This window comes from Triticum urartu, chromosome 7A (assembly GCF_056163025.1).
Source record: "Triticum urartu cultivar PI428250 chromosome 7A, HENAU_Tu73, whole genome shotgun sequence".
In the NCBI taxonomy this organism is placed as follows: domain Eukaryota; kingdom Viridiplantae; phylum Streptophyta; class Magnoliopsida; order Poales; family Poaceae; genus Triticum; species Triticum urartu.
In genome coordinates this window covers 223,419,340-223,441,114 of record NC_141879.1, presented here as the reverse complement: position 1 = coordinate 223,441,114, position 21,775 = coordinate 223,419,340, and the positions used below count along the sequence as shown (strand labels likewise).

The following is a 21,775-nucleotide window of genomic DNA, read 5'->3' as shown; positions in this document are numbered from 1 at the left end:
AGCGTCCAACCGCCACTATAGACAATAGCGCGCGCGGGAGAGGGGGGGATCGTGCGCGTCTGCTTCGTTTCCGCGCCGGCGCAAAGCCGACTCAAATTTGGGCCTAAAATGGGTCGCTCGCGGATAAAAGGCAAATGTTCATCTGTTTGGGTTGACGCGTTGGACGGTGATTTGTGCTCATTAGAACCCAAGAGTGAGCTTATCTAGCAGTCGGGATGTGGCTGATCTCGTATGCTATTTTCCCCAATTCAGCCCGATCTCAGAACACTCATATACCAAACCCGTATATATCTGGCCTCTTGATTCGGCAGTTTCTCCGGGGGGTCGAACCTCGGACCTGTACCAAACCCCGCTGCCTCACACGCACTCGTTAACCAATCCATCCGAGGAAATATACCACCAGATGCTGAGCCAGAAATGGAGAGTGCTTATAGGAACCAATAATGGAGAGTGCTTATAGAGATTTTTGGTCCCTCTCTGAATTCTTGCTCTAGGAACCAAAAATCACCTCATGTCTGAAAATTTGATAACTTAAGACTGAAATCCGTTGATATGAAATGATTGAACTAACTGAGCGGAGGTCGGGTTTTCTTCATTGAAGCTGCTCGAAACAATGGAATCATCGATTTTCTATATCCCTACAGATTACAAACCGATATTAAAATCCCCAAATCTGAGGAGTGAATTCTTATGCCACAAATTTGTGTGCGTGCGTGGCCACTGATTAAAATCCCCAAATCCAATTAACCTCAACTCACCTCGCCACATCAGTCGGCACGAATGGCTGGGAGGAGGCGAATCGCCGGTGTATTCTTGGTCGTGTTGGATCAAACTGGTTGAGGGAGGAGACGAGCAGGCGAGCGTGTTGCCTTGTAACTAGTCCTACTGCAGCCATGGACTAGGAGCAACCGTGTAGATCAACTCTTTTAAGGCTTCAGGAGGCAACTCGCCAACCGGCTTGTGCAACATCGTCTAATCAAAGCCTGAGATTTTATTGACCTCTTCCAGCCTAGCCTATAAATAACTAAAGAACAGATGAAGTCCACCCTGAGCGACTCGTACACCCACCAGTTCTCCTACTGATATTTTATATACACGGAAGTTCCCGCGGATACATTAACTGCAACGTTCAGTCATGCAACACCACCCCCCTCCCTCAAAGTCGCCTACAGATGCAGGCTACAACACCTTCCCATCTATAATACAATTCCGAGCCGGTTTCGGTTTCTACGGGTAACGTAAGTCACTCCAAAGGTGGTAACATCAATCAGCTGCATTCCAAAGGGTGCTCAAAACTAGTTGGTCGGGTCGAAGTACCTTCCAAAGGTTTCTGCGACGTAATCTCGGCCGAACTGCCCACCATGGGATGTTCTTGCGTTGGTTCCATCTCGGCCGAACTGCGCACCAAAGGATGTTCTTGCGTTGGTGCCATCTCAGCCGAACTGCCCACAAAGGTATGTTCTTGCGTTGGTGCCATCTCAGCCGAACTGCCCACCAAAGGCTTTGGTTCCATCTCAGCCGAATTGCCCACCAAAGGATGTCCTTGTGTTGGTTCCATCTCAGCCAAACTGCCCACCAAAGGATGTTCTTGCGCTGGTACCATCTCACCAGAACTGCCCACCAAAGGATGTTCTTGCGTTGGTGACATCTCAGCAGAACTGACTTGCAAAGGGTGTTCAGACATTGGTGTCATCTCAGCAGAACCGACTTCCAGCAGGTGTTCTGACGTTGGTATCACCTCAGCTGAACTGACTCCCAAAGGGTGTTCTGACGTTGCCAGCTCCATCACGTTGTTTGCAGGCTTAACTTCCAAAAGCGACTGACACGCTGTCTGCTCCGTTGTACTGTCGTTACTGGGATCCGCTTCCTCAAACAACTGATGAAGCAGGGTCTTCATTTTCTTTCGCAATGCAGAAGCCTCTTCAGGTTGAAACCATGTTTTGCCAAACTAACATAAATTAGAGAAAAAATGAGCAAGGAATATCCGCGTGCAGTTCAGTGTTCTGAAAGCAGTCAAACACACCGAACATAGAATGGTCAAGACACTAACAGATAGTGGCTCACCATAGAAAGGTCTTTTTTGTGAAGCCTTTCAGGTGCCTCCTCGATGAACCGCTGCATATAGTACAGAACAAAGAGGCCACAGTCAAATTCATTTTCCTGCTGGGGAACCTGGAAAAAAAATTAAGAGTGTAAGAGCTACAAGATCACAGCATGGAGAGACAAATACACCATCTATAGTGCAGACGATATAACAGCGTCATATGTAATCAACTATGGGCGTCCACTTATAAGAAATCTGGATGCCCACCCATAATTTCGTTTTGACAATATCCTGAACTCACAAATCACTGCATACATGCACTTAGCAATTTACAGCCTGTATTTGACAATATCTTAGGGGATGCACAATGGGACGATGTCGGCATGCTGAGTTGGAAGAGAGAGAAATTAAAGGAAGAGTGTGCCTTCTCTTATCTAAGAGATGATATTTTCATGCCTATGATGCTTTTCTCCATTGTATCCAGATGTCATCTAGTAGTCGCATGCTTTTTACTGAATATTAATCACCACATAATTATAGAGGCATGCAAATACTCCCTCCGTTTCTTTTTAGTCTGCAAATAAGATTTGGTCAAAGTCAAACTTTGTAAAGTTTGACTAAGTTTATAGAAAAAAATATCAACATCTACAATACAAAAGTTATATGTTATGAAAATTAATTTCATCATGCATCTAATAATATTGATTTGATAGTATGAATGTTGATATCTTTTCCTACAAAGCTAGTCAAACTTTACAAAGTTTGACTTTGACCAAATCTTATATGCAAACTAAAAAGAAACGGAGGGAGTAATAATTGGAAGAGATAATACTAAGAGGTAAATTCTATAGCATGCTTTTATTGCCATCTCTAGTCTCTAGATGACGTGGAGGCTTAAGAAAGGAATGCCAAAATAATACCTTCTCAACCACAATACATGCTATTAAAAAATTACTCAGTAGTATGAACTGCAACGAGAATTCCAAGAGGTTGTCAATACGCAAATGAAAAGCACAGGTGGGTCCGATGCTATTTTCTTGAGTGACTGAATCTAATAACGGTTTTGTTATTCAGATTCGAAATGGACATAGTGATGCACAAACTGTTGGATGCTGCAATAGGTACATTCTATCAGCTAAAGCTAACCTCAAAGCACACATCTCAGTACATGCATTTCATAAAAAGATCTTAAGTTACCGCAATTGGTTTCTTCTCAATTTTACGAGGAAGTTTCTTCCACACTGTTTCTCGTATAGGACATTCTGCTAAAGACCCATTTTCCTTCAGGTAATTCCATTCTTGTTTTAAGAATCTGCAAATGAACATACATCATTTTAAACTAGAATGAAAATAATACAGCAGAACACTGAGGATATCATGAAATTTTGACACCTAGACAAGAAAAATAATGGTATGCCAAAATAATAGTGTCTACGTTCCAGAAGATGTACTTCTAAATGCAAAAATGTACGAAATAAATGAGACTTTAATAGAAGGGCAGCCCGGCATGTAGCTCCCGCTTACGCAGGGTCCGGGGAAGAGGCCGACCACTTTGGGTCTATTGCATGAAAAGAATAGAGGAAACAAAGTAGAAGCATGTATCCCATTTGTGTCGTTATGTTGCAGAAATAAAAGCCAAACGCCAAAACAAAGCAGTACAACTCATCAACTTTTTTTACTTTCAAGATTATTTACCTCTCAACAACACTGAAAATCAATCTGCTGTTATGGAAATTAAGTGAATCCAAATGAAGTATAATGGGGCCTGATTGATCTTCCTTTGCTGGCATGCATATAATCACCAGGCTCCAATGAGTACTGAACATTTGGAACAAAAACAAAACATCCTGAGCCTTTTAACAGAATATTGAAGTAACGCATAAGTCTAGCATATGTGGTAAAAATATGCATCAATGATCGGGTCATGTTGCAGTAAAGTTTTGAATCCAGTCAGGCAACACAGGAGTTACCTTTTACAGACAGCTCCCTCCTAGTATTTACAACAAATATATATCCCCTCTATTCTGATGAATAAGGCGCGCACGCATCCCAAAATCCAACTTAAAAATATATTATGTCGTGACTTAAAAATTATATCACTGAAAACTTCTTCCGAATACGAATTCAACGAGATAATTTTTGTACATACTCAGATTTGGTTGGTCTAATTTATGGTCAAAGTTTAATTTTGAAATACGTGTGCACCTTATTCTCTATAAACATCCACTCTTAAGTCTGCAAGTATCAACTGAAACTAAAAAAAAAAGCATGGATGAGCTCTTGGCCCGGTGGTTGGAGCGCAGTGGTCTCCACGCCGGCGCGGGTTCGAACCCATGAGTTCAAATGTATGTCTCGCACCCTTTTCTTAATTAAAAAGGCGGGGGGGCTCCTCCCCCTGTTGGCCTCGTTTTTATACTAAAAAACAAGCACAATAGCATCTACTCCCTCCATCCGAAAATACTTGTCATCAAAACGGATAAAAAGGGATGTATCTAGAACTAATATACGTCTAGATACATCCCCTTCCATTCATTTTGATGATAAGTATTTCCGGACGGAGGGAGTACTTCATTATGACCAGGGTTCCAGTAGTCCCCACAATTTTGCTAGAAACGGAAACAAGCCAGCTCCCAGATTTCCTCATAAAGATATGACTTGGTAAATATCACCAGTAATCTTGCGGAATTGCTCAATCTCCGAGCACAATATGTTATACTCCCTCCGATCCATATTAATTGTGACAGCTTTAGTACAACTTTGGTACAAAGTTGTACTAAAGCTGCGACAATTAATTTGAATCAGAGGGAGTAGCTAATTATGATATAAGCTAAAACTGACATTAATCCATTGTCAAATCTGCAAATACACCATATCCAGCATTTGGTTTGTTATACAGGAACCAGATTTTATCAGTTTTTATAACTCTGCCTCAGAATCTCTGAGAAATAATATCCTGGTTTGTCATGGACAGAGAATCACCAGCCAGGAATGTATTTTCAAAATGCTAACTGGTAGCGACGGTTGCTGAGATACAACGAAATATCCGTAGAAATCATCCTTACGGTAAAAAAAATGTGGAAACCATGAGTAGAAGTTATAGGAATCTCAAAAGATACAATCTATACAATGTTCTATAAACATGTAAATTTCCACCTTCAAACTCAATTGCATTTTATCAAAAATACACATGCGGTGAAGTTCTATAAAACATGTATAACCCTACAAGTAAATAGCAATATCAATATAAAGTAATGTATCTTAGGAAAAGAGACGACAAAATTGCTTACTCTGCATGCACAGGAAATAATATATATGGCTTTTGAAATATATCTATGCCTTTCCACCATCTTCTCAGGTTTAAGAAGTAAGAAGGCTTGTCTGCCTTCACAATAAGAAAGCAAAATGAGTTGAAAATATAAGACATGACCACATGTTTATAGCTGAGATAAACATCAAATCTTCAATTTACTATGAAAAAGGTACTTACAAACGCACATCCTCAGTGTATTTACCCAACGGATAAAAGATTAATAGTAAAACCCAAATGCAAAAAAAAAATTACCCTTTTTATATTTCATGTACCTTCCGCTGTGTAGGTACATGCCTTGTGAAAATTCATGTACCTTCCGCTGTGTGGATACATGCCTTGTAAATTTAAACACCAACCAGGTCACACTAGTTTTCCTAAATCTACCAAGTTGCTACTCATGCTGATACGACATGCGGCTTATGGCCATATGCTACGCAAAGGCCTAAGCAACCATCCAGTCAGATAAAATGGCATTGTTAACTTTCAGCTTGCAGTTTACCAATTTAGATAATAAGACCAACTGGTTGTTTAATTAGATATGTTTCTTAGCACCACCAGTTCCTGTTTCCATCAGCCACTGCAAACAAGCCACGTCTCTGGTCGATGGTGTTCAGTCAGATAAAATGGCATTGTTAACTTTCAGCTTGCAGTTTATTGGTTTAGATAATAAGACCAATTGGCTGTTTAATTAGATATGCTTGTTGCTGCCGCCAGTTCCTTTTTTCATCAGCCCCTGCCAACGAGCCACATCTTTGGTCGATGCTGTCCGCATGCTGGTCTGGGCCGCTTTCTGGATGCATTCCTGTTTCCTTGGGACTACGCATGATGTTGACTATTTGCATGTCGCTGGTTTGCTGTTTGGTTGAGAAGAGGATGCCCGAGATTGTTTCCTTGCTGCTCTGCCGTTAGGAGAAGCGAGATGTTCTGATTTGTGCTACTGCTGATGTGTGCACATGATAGCTGCTGCTGCTGCTGCTCCCCTCCCTCACTCTACACTTCTTGGGCTGAGGTTTATGTATGTGCTTTCATCCTTGTAAAGTTGTACTATATATTTGCACGGACAGTACAGTCCAAAAAGCTCTGTTCATGACATGCTGCACTCAGACAAGGGGCAACAAAGAACCTAATACTCAATAAGCCTTAAAATAAGACAAAGATTTTTCATATTCTTAGACATCACAGCCTTTCCTGTGCCTAAATGGGCAGTGAATAAGAATGAAAAAATTGGATCTTTTGTGTGGCACTGCACGGATGAGAAGCATTATTTCCTTGATCAAATGCACAGCAGTCTGCCATTTCCATAAGAAAATTATTTCTTATTCTACAACATATCACACTTGTCCAAGAGAAGCATCAAGCATATTCGTTGTTCTAGCCTTCTAGGTGCTCAGCTTGCAAACCCAGTATGGGTTATTGTCACGCCAGCCATGGCCTACCCCTTTGTAACCTAGGTCGTGACAGTTATGTACTAGAATAGAACATAGCAACTGTAGCAATCAAAGTATAGAATACTGAGCCAGTAAAGACAATCCAATTTAGAAATTACTGCAGAGTTACCTTTGATTTTAGGGCTTCAAGTTTCTTGAAGAAGTATGTATTGAAAATGTGATACTTGCCTCTTTGTGTACTAATCGACGACATTGGTCCTTGCAGGTACCTACAAGATGTATAGTTATGACTTCAACTGTTACGAGAAAGGAAATGAATGAGGAATCTAGAAACTAAAGAACGATACTTACATAATGTAGAAGTTCATTATAGTTGAGGAAAGTAACGATTCAGGCTCAAGGCATTTTATGTCATCATGAGAAAGCTCAATAGAATTTGAGTGTTCGCTGCCGGCAAGGCAAAAAGAAAATAATCATCAACTATGCACAAAAACATTAAGCTCGGTGGGTTTTAAAGAATTCAAATGCTAACCTTGAAGGATAATATATCTTCATTGCATCCCTAATGAAGTATCAGAATTGAGTTAATAATCTCAAAAACTTTAAACATACATAATATTATTATATTTCATATAGCAAGTCTCAGGTTGACCACACAAATTGCGCTGTCCCCAGGATCGGAGCACACATGGGAAATTGACAAATTATTACCGTTTAGTGGTTGGCTTCTCTGCAGATTCTGAATGGTGTGCATCTGCATCGAGTAGAACCACCTCTTGAGCCTGAACGGGTGCAAAAATCAGACCAAACTTGTCAGAAGAGTTACCTCGTCATAGTTGCAAGCAAATCATAACTTGCTTAGTTTACTCTTTGTAGAAGCTGACACGGACAGATATTTACTAATGGTTAGCTGGTTACAGTATGATTCACTAAGAAAATAATCAAGAATAACCCCAAAAAGAGAAGTAAAAGCACTTAAATTGTATTAGGTTGTTGTAATCACTACTGCCAAAAAGAAAGTTGTTGTAATTGCAGGATAGCAGACCTAACATCTAACTGAAGACCAATCCTAATCATTTGCTAGTACTGAAAACAGTCGCTCTTTCTTTCTTATTTTCTGGCACTCCCCCGAAAATCATGATCCTCTCATTAACAACTGCCACGCACATCATGGTTCAAAATTATGACTTCCTAGTTCCTCCTAGCTACTACGCATACCCAGATACTACCATCACTCCAGAAGGAAAGTATGTTTTTTATTAGGCATGGCCCTATGACACACAGCTTTCCCTGCGTCTTGTCAGCAATAGTAGGAGACAATAGCTCACATGCTGGGATTGATATCTAATTCATCTAGTTTCTTCTTGCAGCTCCCTTTTTACATTTTTCTTTCAGATGGCCGCAAGAAAGCTACCAGGTTAATTTTCAGAGATGATTTCTCTCCATATTTTTAAAAAAAATTCTTTGATAAAGGTGATCTGTGATTTGACTTTGCTTGTTCCTGTAGATCAGTATTTTTTTTATTTTCTACTGGCGGCATCAAATGGAGATGGCCACCGTCTGGTGACGGTTATCTTCATTTGATCCCCTCGCTTAATCGTGCCATGGTCCATGCCTGTTGCCCCAACATTTACATGTAGACATTGCACACTACTGCCTCTAGAACCTTCAGAAAAATTCATGGATGTACCAGATGAGTGTAGTACACCATCCGCAAAAGTGCAACAAAATCCAGCTTACACTTAGAACTGCATACTGCAGCTGTCACACCAATTCGCTTTGTCCTTGGAAGATTGAACTTCTTTCGAAAAGATTATAGATGTAGTACAGTGCACCAAGTAATTACCTTATTTTAAGCTTACAGGCACAACAACAACAACAACAAAGCCTTTAGTCCCAAACAAGTTGGGGTAGGCTAGAGGTGAAACCCATAAGATCTCGCGACCAACTCATGGCTCTGGCACATGGATAGCAAGCTTCCATGCACCCCTGTCCATAGCTAGTTCTTTGGTGATACTCCAATCCTTCAGGTCTCTCTTAACGTACTCCTCCCATGTCAAATTCGGTCCACCCCTCCCTCTCTTGACATTCTCCGCACGCTTTAGCCGTCCGCTATGCACTGGAGCTTCTAGAGGCCTGCGCTGAATATGCCCAAACCATCTCAGACGATGTTGGACAAGCTTCTCTTCAATTGGTGCTACCCCAACTCTATCTCGTATATCATCATTCCGGACTCGATCCTTCCATGTGTGGCCACACATCCATCTCAACATACGCATCTCCGCCGCACCTAACTGTTGAACATGTCGCCTTTTAGTCAGCCAAAACTCAGCGCCATACAACATTGCGGGTCGAACCGCCGTCCTGTAGAACTTGCCTTTTAGCTTTTGTGGCACTCTCTTGTCACAGAGAATGCCAGAAGCTTGGCGCCACTTCATCCATCAGGCTTTGATTCGATGGTTCACATCTTCATCAATACCCCCATCCTCCTGCAACATTGACCCCAAATATCGAAAGGTGTCCTTCTGAGGTACCACCTGCCCATCAAGGCTAACCTCCTCCTCACACCTAGTAGTACTGAAACCGCACATCATGTACTCAGTTTTAGTTCTACTAAGCCTAAACCCTTTCAATTCCAAGGTTTGTCTCCATAACTCTAACTTCCTATTTACCCCGTCCGACTATCATCAACTAGCACCACATCATCCTCAAAGAGCATACACCATGGGATATCTCCTTGTATATCCCTTGTGACCTCATTCATCACCAAGGCAAAAAGATAAGGGCTCAAAGCTGACCCCTGATGCAGTCCTATCTTAATCCGGAAGTCATTAGTGTCGACATCACTTGTTCAAACACTTGTCACAACATTATCGTACATGTCCTGATGAGGCTAATGTACTTTGCTAGGACTGTGTTTCTCCAAGGCCCACCACATGACATTCCACGGTATCTTATCATAGGCCTTCTCCAAGTCAATGAACACCATATGCAAGTCCTTCTTTTGCTCCCTGTATCTCTCCATAAGTTGTCGTACCAAGAAAATGGCTTCCATGGTCGACCTCCCAGGCATGAAACCAAACTGATTTTTGGTCACGCTTGTCATTCTTCTTAAGCGGTGCTCAATGACTCTCTCCCATAGCTTCATTGTATGGCTCATCAGCTTAATTCCACGGTAATTAGTACAACTCTGAACATCCCCCTTGTTCTTGAAGATTGGTACTAATATACTCCGTCTCCATTCTTCTGGCATCTTGTTTGCCCCAAAAATGAGGTTGAAAAGCTTGGTTAGCCATACTATCGCTATGTCCCCGAGGCCTTTCCACACCTCAATGGGGATACAATCAGGGCCCATCGCCTTAACTATGTACAAGCGCAATCTGGTAAAATACATTCAGATGTCGGGTTTTCCCACTCCTATCCTATATCTGCTCCCGAATTAAATGTCACAAAGTGGCCATGGACATCTTCTCTTTTTTTGTCTTCTATACTTTTTTTTCATCTTAAGAATTAAGATCCTGAATGGCTACTTGAGCATGTGTTTGCATTATCGTGCATTACACTGTATTGTGTCTGTCCTTTCCACTCATATGATCTGTAGAAAATCAGAATTAATAATTTCGCAAACCAATTACGGTTTCAGTAACTGAAGATGTATAGCCCCAAACAAATTTTATTTTTAGGAAGTGGTGCATCACGACCAGAGAAACTGCAGCCCAGATCCAGACAAACCACAAAGCTAGTAATTATGACCCGATACATTTGCCACCCTACAACTACAGGTGAATTCTCTACCAAAAATCTGTAAGTGTGCACCGCGTTAATGGAGGTGTCACTCATTTGGATTAAGTAGCATAAACTTTGAAAAAAAAATCTCCATCGGCACTTACGCGCCTGAACGCCACCCAGGAACAGAGACTAAGCAAGTGGCAAAGAAAAACTGGATAATATGACAACACAATGCCTATACTGAGCCATATGGTACAGAGGAAAAATGTAGCAGAACTGATGAAGGCAGCCATTGTGTTTACATAGGTAGCACACAGCAGTCAATTTTGTCTTACGTTTACGTAATTTTGTGCACAAGTATGACTACGTAATTTTTTTCTGATCAAACTAAATTAGCTACTACCTCCATTCACAAATAAATATTGCTTTAGAAACCATTGCCAAAAGTAGATACATTGACCAGAAATAGTATAGAATCGTCACAGAAAGATACTTCCATACACTTGAGTATTATGATTGGACAGCCAAAGCTGTATCGCGAAGACCATGACAATGTATTTGGGAATGGGGGAAGTATATAAACTAATGGTCATGCCGACAGTTTGACCAGCGTGCTCTTAGAAACGACATTGGGTATTTGCATTGGACCAGAGGATAATATGCAGCTGAACCTCAACAACATGGTTGTCGGTCTAAAGTGCTTAATACAACGAGACTCAACCCCATCAGAAAGGTCACATGTTGATGTTATGATACTTATAAATATCTGTAGAGGGCCACAGGTTGAAGGTCCAATATTGGCCCATGAGAAAAAAGGTGACGCTAGCATTACACTCAATGATTTTCCTCAGAATATTAAGTTCTAGTAATATTTCCGTATTATTAACCAGTATGAGAGTCATTTTAAAACAAAACCCCTTTTCTAGTATCTACTGCCAAAATCATGAGCAGCTGGGGCTCTGTCAATCCTAATACTTCAATAATAATCATCATAAAAAGAGCACACTGACGGTCATGATGGTAAAATTCATAGAAACTAAAAAGTATTTACAAACCTTTCTTGGTCTCAATCGCATTGAGAAGTTAACTGAGTCATCTCCTTTCCTGGCACAGGTAGGTTGCATGATTCAGTACAATGATGAAAAGTTCACATAATAGATAATAAAAATTAGCACAACCATGCATGCATGAGATGTGGTCATATATACAGCGGTCTACCAATTGATCAGCAAAATACAATTGAACAAGGACAGCGGTATAATCACAGTCGGATATGTTACACAACAGATGAAGTAACTGGGGAATGCATAGGGACATGACTGATGAATACTGGAAATATCCTTGCAGAAGTTAAATCAGAGTATTTGAAGAATCGCATGTTCTCTTGTTAATTTGCTGTGTATCCCTTTTCATTCCATGTCAGTTTGCCCTTGTACTTTTGAGTAATATGTATTGTATTTGAATTTGACAATGATGGACAAAACAACATTCAAACAATGAATTGATTGATCAGAAAATAATAACAAAGCTGAGAACAAGAGAGCAATAATCTGCCTTCCTTGAACCAATAGCATGCATTGACCACTCAAGCACACTGCCTAGCTTTCCTTGGGCAGATGTTATGTAAACATTAAACAAGTTTGACTCCTCTGTACTCCTAAAAACTACACCGAGAGCCCTTGTAGTTCAAATCATAAATTTTGTATTTCCTGGTAGTAGTATCTTCAAGTCGGTGTGTTTGGTATTCACTAAAAGTAGTAAGTTATCTAACAGAACCTTTTACATCTACCATGGAAGCTATCACTATCCCGTATGAAGAATAAGAATTTTGATAGGTTTATGCACCATGTGCAGCAAGCCATGACTATTTAAAGTTAGTTAACAACACATCATTACCAATTAAAACAAATGGACGTGCAGGTTAACACAGTGAAACAGAAGAGCATGTACATACTAACCTTTTCCGAGAAGGTGTGGAAGCATTTTCACGTATCCTAATATCGCCGTTATCCTTGAAGTCATCGTCAGAAGACATATTTTCCACGTCGATTGAGTTGTCGATACATAATACTTTGGGAGGCATTGGTTGTGCATTGGTTTTGCAAGATTCACTCACTTCATACGACTTCCCTTTATTTTCTACTGGTGTTTTAGTCTTGCCAGGGCATATACTTGTTATCTCCACATCGATGCCTGCCTAACGTACAGAAAATTCAACACTCGCACAAAATACACAGATTTAAGTACCATAGGACACAGGCCCAGTGCTAGAAGCTCCCACACCAGGTGGAGTCTGGGGAAGGATTATACGAGGCAAGCCTAACCCACGGAACTCATTAATTACCATGCAACACATTAATTACCTCATCATCCACCTCAAATGCGGAAAGGAAATCAGATTTGGTTACTCCATGATTTTCATTGCATTTACTAGACAAACCTACAAGTCGTAAAGAAAATTAAAATTTTGAACAGCAAATTAATTAATAACGAGTATAACAGAAATTCATGTTGGAAAAATGGTCAACATGTTATGAGTTTATTAGGAAATGTGATATGACGACTAGTCAGACCTTCTGGTGTTCAATCTTTTAATCAAGTCGGACAGTAGCTTACCTAATTATACATAGTGAAACCAATATAAAGTCTGAGTAAATTCAAAACGCATTCATTTCGGTTTTTGATATAGCTGTGGGCACAACACATTTTGACAATAGTAGCTCCAGCTTTGGGCACATTTTCTTTACCTAGAGTATTTATTGATTTCATCAATTTCAATAGCAAAATACAAAAATTGCATGGCACTGAGGTGACTAACTTAGATCATTATTCATGTGCATTTGATCAATATGGCACATGGTTTAGGTTGTACTAGATGGCTTATTAAGTACAGCACGTAACTTGCAATTTTCTTAAGAGGACAAACGAAAAAGACCCAAAAGAAGTTATACCAACATGGTAAAATAACATTGTAGCACTGCAGTAAGCAATAATATTAGATGGAGCATTTAAAAAATATAAGCAGGCAGGGATTTTAGGTCCACGATATCTATTTAGAATTATTACCCAACTACAAAAATTGATGTAATGAAAACAAGTATTCCAAAAATGGATTTTCCATGAGATGGTAGTGTGCAGAAAGTTTCAAATGTGATACATTGTCAAAACAGTAAATCAATCACATACCAGACGGTTCTGCACAACTTGACTGGATCATCCGTTCACCTCTATTGCCATCCTGCGAGGGAGCATTCCATGATTAGGCTTAGAGTGCTATACAGCTCAGAACGCTTACTGTGCATATTCACAACCATAGCAAGGTGGCGACGGCCGATCGACACGCAAAGGCCCATCCAACGACACCAGTGGTCACTGGCGAACCAGCAACCACCATAGCCGAAGAAGAATATCACTTCTATACTTGTGGAAATTTTATTCAGTTGGCATATCACAAAAACCAACTTTCAAATGCATTAAAATTTTAAAAAAATGGATTAAAAATAAAAGAACACAAATACACCCCTCTATGGTTAGCCCGCTTTACATATCACATGAGGCAATTCTTGTTAAATTTTTACAGATTCTCCTTAATCAGAGACAGGCCATGATTCGCTGATTGACTCTAGGGAAAGTTTAAACATATGGAAAGAAAGACAGAAAGCTGCTGCTATTTTGTCACCAAAGTAACAGATTAAAAGATTAACGCTGTCTGTGGTAAAAAGAAAGAGAAAACGGATGGTAGGAGAGGTTTTAATTTCAATTTCAGGTAGAAAATACAGGAACTATCATTGTCCACAGAAATGAAAAAAAAACTTTCTGTTTTCAATAACTACCGCCTTACACAAGCAAGATGATAACATGGAATTCTACCACTGGTGAACACAGAAGCATACCACCGCTTCAGCACGCGGAGCAGGTGCATAAATTCGTGTATCACTAATCTTTTCCATGTCGTTGCCCGCTCCGTTTTCCCACGCAAAATCACTTGGAGGTGGACGGCTGATGAGGTTTACTCCTCTCGCTCAGCATATAGGGTGAAGTTCGAAGGGTCCTTCAACTCCCATCAACCAGGATGCGGTTTGGAGGGCTGACGGAGAAGTCGAAACATAAGTGCATCATACTTGAGGCTCTTGTTGATCAAGATGCCTACGCCATTTCTGTTTGCAGCCGTCCCCGTGTACCACAGCTTGAAGCCGGTATCCTCCACCTCCTTCGCCTTCTGTCCCCTCCATTTGGTTTCTTGGACACAAGGGATATCAACACCTCTCCTCACCGCTGCATCAACTAGCTCCCGAAGCTCAAGGGGGAGGTAGCTCAGGCGTTAAAGGAGAGGGTCATTAAGGAGGGCCCTTCGGAGGAAGGAGGGGATGTGGACAATGTGTGGATGAAGATGGCGACTTGCATTCGTAAGGTGGCCTCGGAGGAGTTTGGAGTGTCCAAGGGAAGGAGAAGCGAAGATAAGGATACCAGGTGGTGGAATGATGATGTCCAGAAGGCGATTAAAGAGAAGAAAGATTGCTTCAGACGCCTATACCTGGATAGGAGTGCAGACAACATAGAGAAGTACAAGATGGCGAAGAAGGCCGCAAAGCAAGCTGTCAGTGAAGCAAGGGGTCGGGCATATGAGGACCTCTACCAACGGTTAGGCACGAAGGAAGGCGAAAGGGACATCTATAAGATGGCCAAGATCCGAGAGAGGAAGACGAGGGACATTGGCCAAGTCAAATGCATCAAGGACGGAGCAGACCAACTCTTGGTGAAGGATGAGGAGATTAAGCATAGATGGCGGGAGTACTTCGACAAGCTGTTCAATGGGGAGAATGAGAGTTCTACCATTGAACTGGACGACTCCTTTGATGAGACCAGCATGCGTTTTGTGCGGCGAATCCAGGAGTCTGAGGTCAAGGAGGCTTTAAAAAGGATAAAAGGAGGCAAGGCGATGGGCCCTGATTGTATCCCCATTGAGGTGTGGAAAGGTCTCGGGGACATAGCGATAGTATGGCTAACCAAGCTTTTCAACCTCATTTTTCGGGCAAGCAAGATGCCAGAAGAATGGAGACGGAGTATATTAGTACCAATCTTCAAGAACAAGGGGGATGTTCAGAGTTGTACTAATTATCGTGGAATTAAGCTGATGAGCCATACAATGAAGCTATGGGAGAGTCATTGAGCACCGCTTAAGAAGAATGACAAGCGTGACCAAAAATCAGTTTGGTTTCATGCCTGGGAGGTCGACCATGGAAGCCATTTTCTTGGTACGACAACTTATGGAGAGATACATCATTGACTTGGAGAAGGCCTATGATAAGATACCGTGGAATGTCATGTGGTGGGCCTTGGAGAAACACAAAGTCCCAACAAAGTACATTACCCTCATCAAGGACATGTACGATAATGTTGTGACAAGTGTTCGAACAAGTGATGGCGACACTGATGACTTCCCGATTAAGATAGGACTACATCATGGGTCAACTTTGAGCCTTTATCTTTTTGCCTTGGTGATGGATGAGGTCACAAGGGATATACAAGAAGATATCCCATGGTGTATGCTCTTTGCGGATGATGTGGTGCTAGTTGACGATAGTCGGACGGGGGTAAATAGGAAGTTAGAGTTATGGAGACAAACCTTGGAATCGAAAGGGTTTAGGCTTAGTAGAACTAAAACCGAGTACATGATGTGCGGTTTCGGTACTACTAGGTGTGAGGAGGAGGAGGTTAGCCTTGATGGGCAGGTGGTACCTCACAAGGACACCTTTCGATATTTGGGGTCAATGTTGCAGGAGGATGGGGGTATTGATGAAGATGTGAACCATCGAATCAAAGCCGGATGGATGAAGTGGCGCCAAGCTTCTGGCATTCTCTGTGACAAGAGAGTGCCACAAAAGCTAAAAGGCAAGTTCTACAGGATGGCGGTGCGGCCCGCAATGTTGTATGACGCTGAGCGCTGGCCGACTAAAAGGCGACATGTTCAACAGTTAGGTGTGGCAGAGATGCGCATGTGAGATGGATGTGTGGCCACACGAGGAAGGATCGAGTCCGGAATGATGATATCGAGATAGAGTTGGGGTAGCACCAATTGAAGAGAAGCTTGTCCAACATCGTCTGGGATGGTTTGGGCATATTCAGCGCAGGCCTCCAGAAGCTCCAGTGCATAGCGGACGGCTAAAGCATGCAGAGAATGTCAAGAGAGGGCGGGGTAGACCGAATTTGACATGGGAGGAGTTCGTTAAGAGAGACCTGAAGGATTGGAGTATCACCAAAGAACTAGCTATGGACAGGGGTGCGTGGAAGCTTGCTATCCATGTGCCAGAGCCATGAGTTAGTCGCAAGATCTTATGGGTTTCACCTCTAGCCTACCCCAACTTGTTTGGGACTAAAGGCTTTGTTGTTGTTGTATAAGTGCAGATTTATCATTTGGCTGCCCTTCCAGAAGCAAATCTTCACCTCTGATCAGCTGTTTGCTCAAGGTTGGTCACCTTATGCGGCTCTCATGGAGTCATGGTAATATGCTTCGGCCATTAGGTGCCCTCTCTATTGGACTTTCCGCTAAAAATCAGACTTCGCTCGTGCTACAGCCGCGGAACCACCGCATTCAGGATTGGTGGGACAAGGCCCATGCATATGTTACTGAGAAGGAGCGAATAGCTTTAGATGAAATCAAACTTTCACCCTTTGGAACCTTTGGAAGGAAAGGAATGCTCAAAGTTTTTAACTCTGCTTATGCCTCGATACAAGTTGTTTCCTATGCCAAGTAGGAAGATACTACGACCTGGTGCTTTGATATGGCAAGGGTAGCCCTTTGGTGACCATGGCTAGTAGGTTTTGGCTGTGCCTTTTCTCCTGCTTATAGAATTTGGCAGTGCCCCTACCGTTCCTTAGAAAAAAGCACAAATGCCTATGGCTTGCAGGCATTTTATGGAACGGGAGTTTGAGAACCCTAAAGCTTTACCCCGCCTCTCCAATCTACCCCAAGGCAGACCCATCCCAAATCCCAAATTCGGAGGAACCAAGGCAAAGATCAAAATATTAATCCACGCGGCCGCGCACCAAGAGAATAAATACAGAACTGGAAAATAGTTTTACCGGCTCGCCTAGGCGGCCTTGCGGACGCGGTGGCCGCGGCCGTGGCCGGAGAGAGGCCGAGTCCGAGGCCAAGCGAGTGCGGCGGTCGAGCTCGCCGCGGACGGCGCGGAGCGAGCGGCGGTACTTCTTCCCACCGTCCGGGAGGACGCCGGGGAATTTGTTGAGCCCGTCCTGTAGGCGTTTGAACCTCTCCTTCAGCGCCTGGTCCGACATGCCGCGAAGGTCGTCATCGATCCTCGCCCCCGCATCCTCGTCCCCCTCCTCGCCGCTGGGGAGCGGCTCCGACGAAGCCGTGGCCATCGCATTCACCGCGGCGCGGCGCGGCTCGCCGAGGGGGCGGGGTCGAGGGGAAGTTGGGGTTGGGGAAGAGAAAGAGGAGGCGGCGGAGAAGTCGACGGGGCTGGCAGCCGGGGCCTCTGGCATATTGGAGGAGGGCCTTCTCGCAAAAAGAAACGGAGGACGGCCTCGGAGCATATAGCATATATCCCAGTAATGGCCTTTTGATGCGCTGGATTGTAAAAACGCAGAATAGGAACATCAGAAGGTGTTTTGAATATTTTAGTAAGTGTACAAATAAGATAAAATGTGTCTCTACAAAAGTGTACAGACTCAAATAAGTGTATAAATACATTAAATGTGTCTGCATACATCTCATTTAGAAGAAAAGTTAAAACATCTTTAATAGTGAACGGAGAGAGTAGAATTTTGAAAACTCATGCTTACCTCAATCTACTTGTTTGTTTGATCGCATTATAGTAAAACCAAAGGATTTTTATAAAATGTAGTACAAGTGAATCCTTAGTACAAGTTTCTATAGGATCAATTCTATGAATCAAACAACCAACAAGCAACATAGGAAATATCCCTAAGGATTGTAATCCTACAAAATTCCTATGAAACCAATTTGATTCAAAGGAGCCCAATATTGTCTCTGTAACATTTTTTGGATTACTGATGAGATATTTTTAGCAAATCACAAATATTGTCTTTATTCTTATATGTTGGACACGATTGGTTTTTAGGTCCTCGACGTGATTAGCGTAACAAACATCAAATAAAGTTCTTAAGCATATATATTTTAGCATATTATACATGTTAGACCTAGAAATTTGTGATCAGACTCATAAGCCCGGATGGAGGGAGTAATACAATCCTCATTATATACCTAACATGCGAGGCCAACATATCGGCAGGCTAATTATTTTTATTTCATTACATCCATTTTTTATTTATTTTTCCCATCTATCTTCTCTCTAATCTTTCTCTGTCTTGTGCAGCTTTGCGAAGCTCAGAGACGGGGAGGCGGAATTTGGGGCCCGAGGTCGGTACTTGAGAAAGGAGGTAGCGCCTGAAGCTTGGGACATATTGGGCTGCGTGCTTGGTGCAAGGTGGACCACGCGGAGCGTGAGCGGGCGTGGACCACGTCGTCGTGTGGAGTTGTGCGGAATGGTGAGGTTAGGGCCAAGCCGCGAGGCCCACGCGGTAGTGCAGACGACATAGGCGGGTGTGAAAAGGCATGGTGAGTGGGGGTCCCTACGATGGTCATCGGAGCACTTCAGTGGTCCAGTGGCGCAAGGCGGTGGTGGTCGGGGCAAGCTAGCGACGACGAGTACTTGGTTGTGGTTAAAAAATCAAGTGGTTCATGTGTGCCACAAATATTGGACAGGTTACAACTCCCCTTCTGTGTGGGAGTTAGGATGCTTTTAAGAGGGGATTAAAAAAGGGATATATTGCATGTTTTTCGCTTAACTTCCTTAACAGTGACAGTTTATGAGGGGAAGAATGTCTATTGGAGTTGCTCTCATAGACTAAACTAATGGCATGTGGGACTATGTTTTAGCTGGCGATAAGACAGTCTTTTGGCTTTGAAAAGTATTTGCTATAAAAATTGTTAAGAAACATAGTTGCAAGCATGACAAGGAATGAATCACTTTAAATATAGACGTTAAAGACTCAATTACAATTTACAGTCGTCACATTTATAATGTTTTAAGAGGTGGTATCACATCCAACTATCAAATGCACAAACATAGACTTTTTCACGGTGGGTAATAGCTTAGAGTAACTCTAGTAGAGTAATCATATTGGTCTGATCGCCATAATGGTTGTCATTATGGTGATTTTGGCCCAAAAACGCACTCTGGCAGAGTTGTCGCCCAGCCCTTGAGCGCCATATTTTTTTGGAGTGCTCTCCAAATCCAACCAGTGGGCCTCCATATTTGCCATGTGTGGTGGTGGAGTATGTAGAGAGCGCTCCATTCGAAAAACGACTTGGCGCAAATGGCATTTTCCCCTTCCACTACTCTCCCTTCCGCACCGTTGCCTCCCCTCCCTTGGTGTAGCAGTGTCTTTCATCGCTTTCGGCAATCCACGGTCCCTCTAATTGCATGGACTGCCCGCGTCGTATTCCATCGTTTTGGGGCGTGTCTCATGCCTCTGAGACTCCCGCGCCATCTGCGACCCCTGTGGATGACACTTCTCATGTGCCTCAGATGGACGGTTGCCACTGCTGCTATTTGTGAACTGTGCTAGGATTTTTTTCCGAAGAGGAGGAGAGATGCAGTATAGTAGAGATAAGTATTTCCCTCGGTGAGAACCATGGTTTATCGAACCAACAGGAGAATCACGCAAAGTCTCGTGACACAACACATGCGCACACAAAAGCAAATACTTGCACCCAATGCGGGCAAGAGGGTTGTCAATCCCCTTGAACTCGTTACTTGCAAGGATCAAATCTTGTATAGGTAGATAGATAAATTGCAAAACAAAATAAAAGTAAATAAATTGCAGCAAGGTATTTTTTAATTTTATAATATGACATAAATAGACCCGGGGCCATAGTTTTCACTAGGGGCTTCTCTCTTGAACACATAGCATACAGTGGGTGAACAAACTACTATCGGGCAATTGATAAAAAAACTGATAGTTATGACGTATTCATGGCAATGAACATGTATATAGGCATCACGTCCGAGACAAATAGACTGACTCATGTCTTCATCTACTACTATTAATACACCAATCAACCGCTATCCAGTATGCATCCATGATATTAAGTTCATGAAAAACGGAATAACGCCTTAAGCAAGATGACATGATGTAGACAAAGTAAATTCAACCAATATGAATAAACCCCGTCGTTTTACCCTTAATGGCAACAATACAAATATGTGTCTTATCCCCTTCTGTCACTGGGATATAGAGCACCGCAAGATTGAATCCATTACAAAGCACCTCTCACACTGAAGATAAATCAATCTAGGTGTTCAACCAAATGGATACATCAGAGAGAAATACAAAGCTATATCAATCATGCATAATAAAGTTTAGAAAAAACCTAATTACTTTAAATGAATAATCTGATCATAAACTCACGATTCATCAGATCTCAACAAGCAGACCACAAAATAAGATTACATCAGATAGAACTCCAAGGAGATCGAGGAGAACATTGTATTGAAGATCAACAGGAGAGAAGAAACCATCTAGCTACTAGCTATGGACCCGTAGGTATGTGGTAAACTACTCACACATCATCGGAAGGCAACAAGAATGATGTAGAAGCCCTCCATGGTCGACCTCCCCCCCTCGGTAGAGTACCGGAAAAGGCCTCCAGATGGGATCGCGGAAGAACAGAAGCTTGCGGCGGCGGAAAAAGTGTTTCGGGTGGCTCTCAGTTGGTTTGGAAATTTATAGAGGTGGAATTAGGTCAAACAAAGTTGCATGGGGGTCACGGGTCACGCCCCCCCCCAGGGCACGCCTGGTAAGCTCGTGGCTCTCCCATAAGGCTTTTGGCCTCCTCCCGAACCTTCTAGGGTCCCTTCTGGTCTAGAAAAAAAACACTGTGAAGTTTCATCGTGTTTGGACTTTGTTTGGTACTGTTTTTCTGAAAAGTAAAAAAACAAGCAAAAAACGTGAACTAACACTGGGAACTGAGTTAATAGGTTAGTCCCCAAAAATGATATAAAATAGCATATAAATGTGTATAAAGCATCCAAGATTGATGATATAATAGCATGAAACAATAAAAAATCATAGATATGTTGGAGACATATCAACTTCCTAGGCTAACACCTCGTTCATGCTGCCACCTAACCCGACACAGAGATGGCAAAGCAGATGACATCACGTGAAGGTGGCGACCTTCCCCCATCGGTGCTGACGGGATATAAGAAGACGAGAAACTAGGTGCCCGCGCCCCTCCCCCACCTTGCTTTGCCT

At 42.4% G+C, this 21,775-nt stretch overlaps 1 protein-coding gene across 2 annotated transcripts; it reads right to left on the bottom strand.

The window, feature by feature from the left end:
• Window positions 1-973: 973 nt before the first annotated feature.
• On the bottom strand, window positions 974-18,004 carry LOC125520029 (uncharacterized). Of its 2 annotated transcripts, XM_048684815.2 has the most exons (14): window positions 17,555-18,004; window positions 13,658-13,709; window positions 12,835-12,911; window positions 12,430-12,668; window positions 11,527-11,575; window positions 7,454-7,524; window positions 7,275-7,304; window positions 7,094-7,189; window positions 6,912-7,011; window positions 5,332-5,426; window positions 3,740-3,862; window positions 3,242-3,356; window positions 2,065-2,172; window positions 974-1,948 (listed from the first exon to the last, which is right to left on the bottom strand). In XM_048684815.2, exons 1-14 carry the CDS (start codon window positions 17,975-17,977, stop codon window positions 1,268-1,270), a joined length of 2,259 nt encoding a protein of 752 aa, XP_048540772.2. In that variant the 5' UTR covers window positions 17,978-18,004; the 3' UTR covers window positions 974-1,267. The 2 variants fall into 2 exon arrangements, with proteins under 2 accessions (XP_048540772.2, XP_048540774.2); XM_048684817.2 differs by lacking the exon at window positions 12,835-12,911 and having other exon boundaries at window positions 12,430-12,664.
• Between the last annotated feature and the right edge of the window lie 3,771 nt (window positions 18,005-21,775).

What these genes read in the sequence shown, in the direction of transcription:
- LOC125520029 (XM_048684815.2), bottom strand. Translation starts at nt 17,977, where the DNA reads ATGCCAGAGGCCCCGGCTGCCAGCCCCGTCGACTTCTCCGCCGCCTCC. An exon ending in CATTTGAGGTGGATGATGAG is followed by an intron (nt 12,669 to 12,834) that starts GTAATTAATGTG and finishes TCTGTACGTTAG; the next exon opens with GCAGGCATCGATGTGGAGAT. An exon ending in AAGATATATTATCCTTCAAG is followed by an intron (nt 7,190 to 7,274) that starts GTTAGCATTTGA and finishes CCTTGCCGGCAG; the next exon opens with CGAACACTCAAATTCTATTG.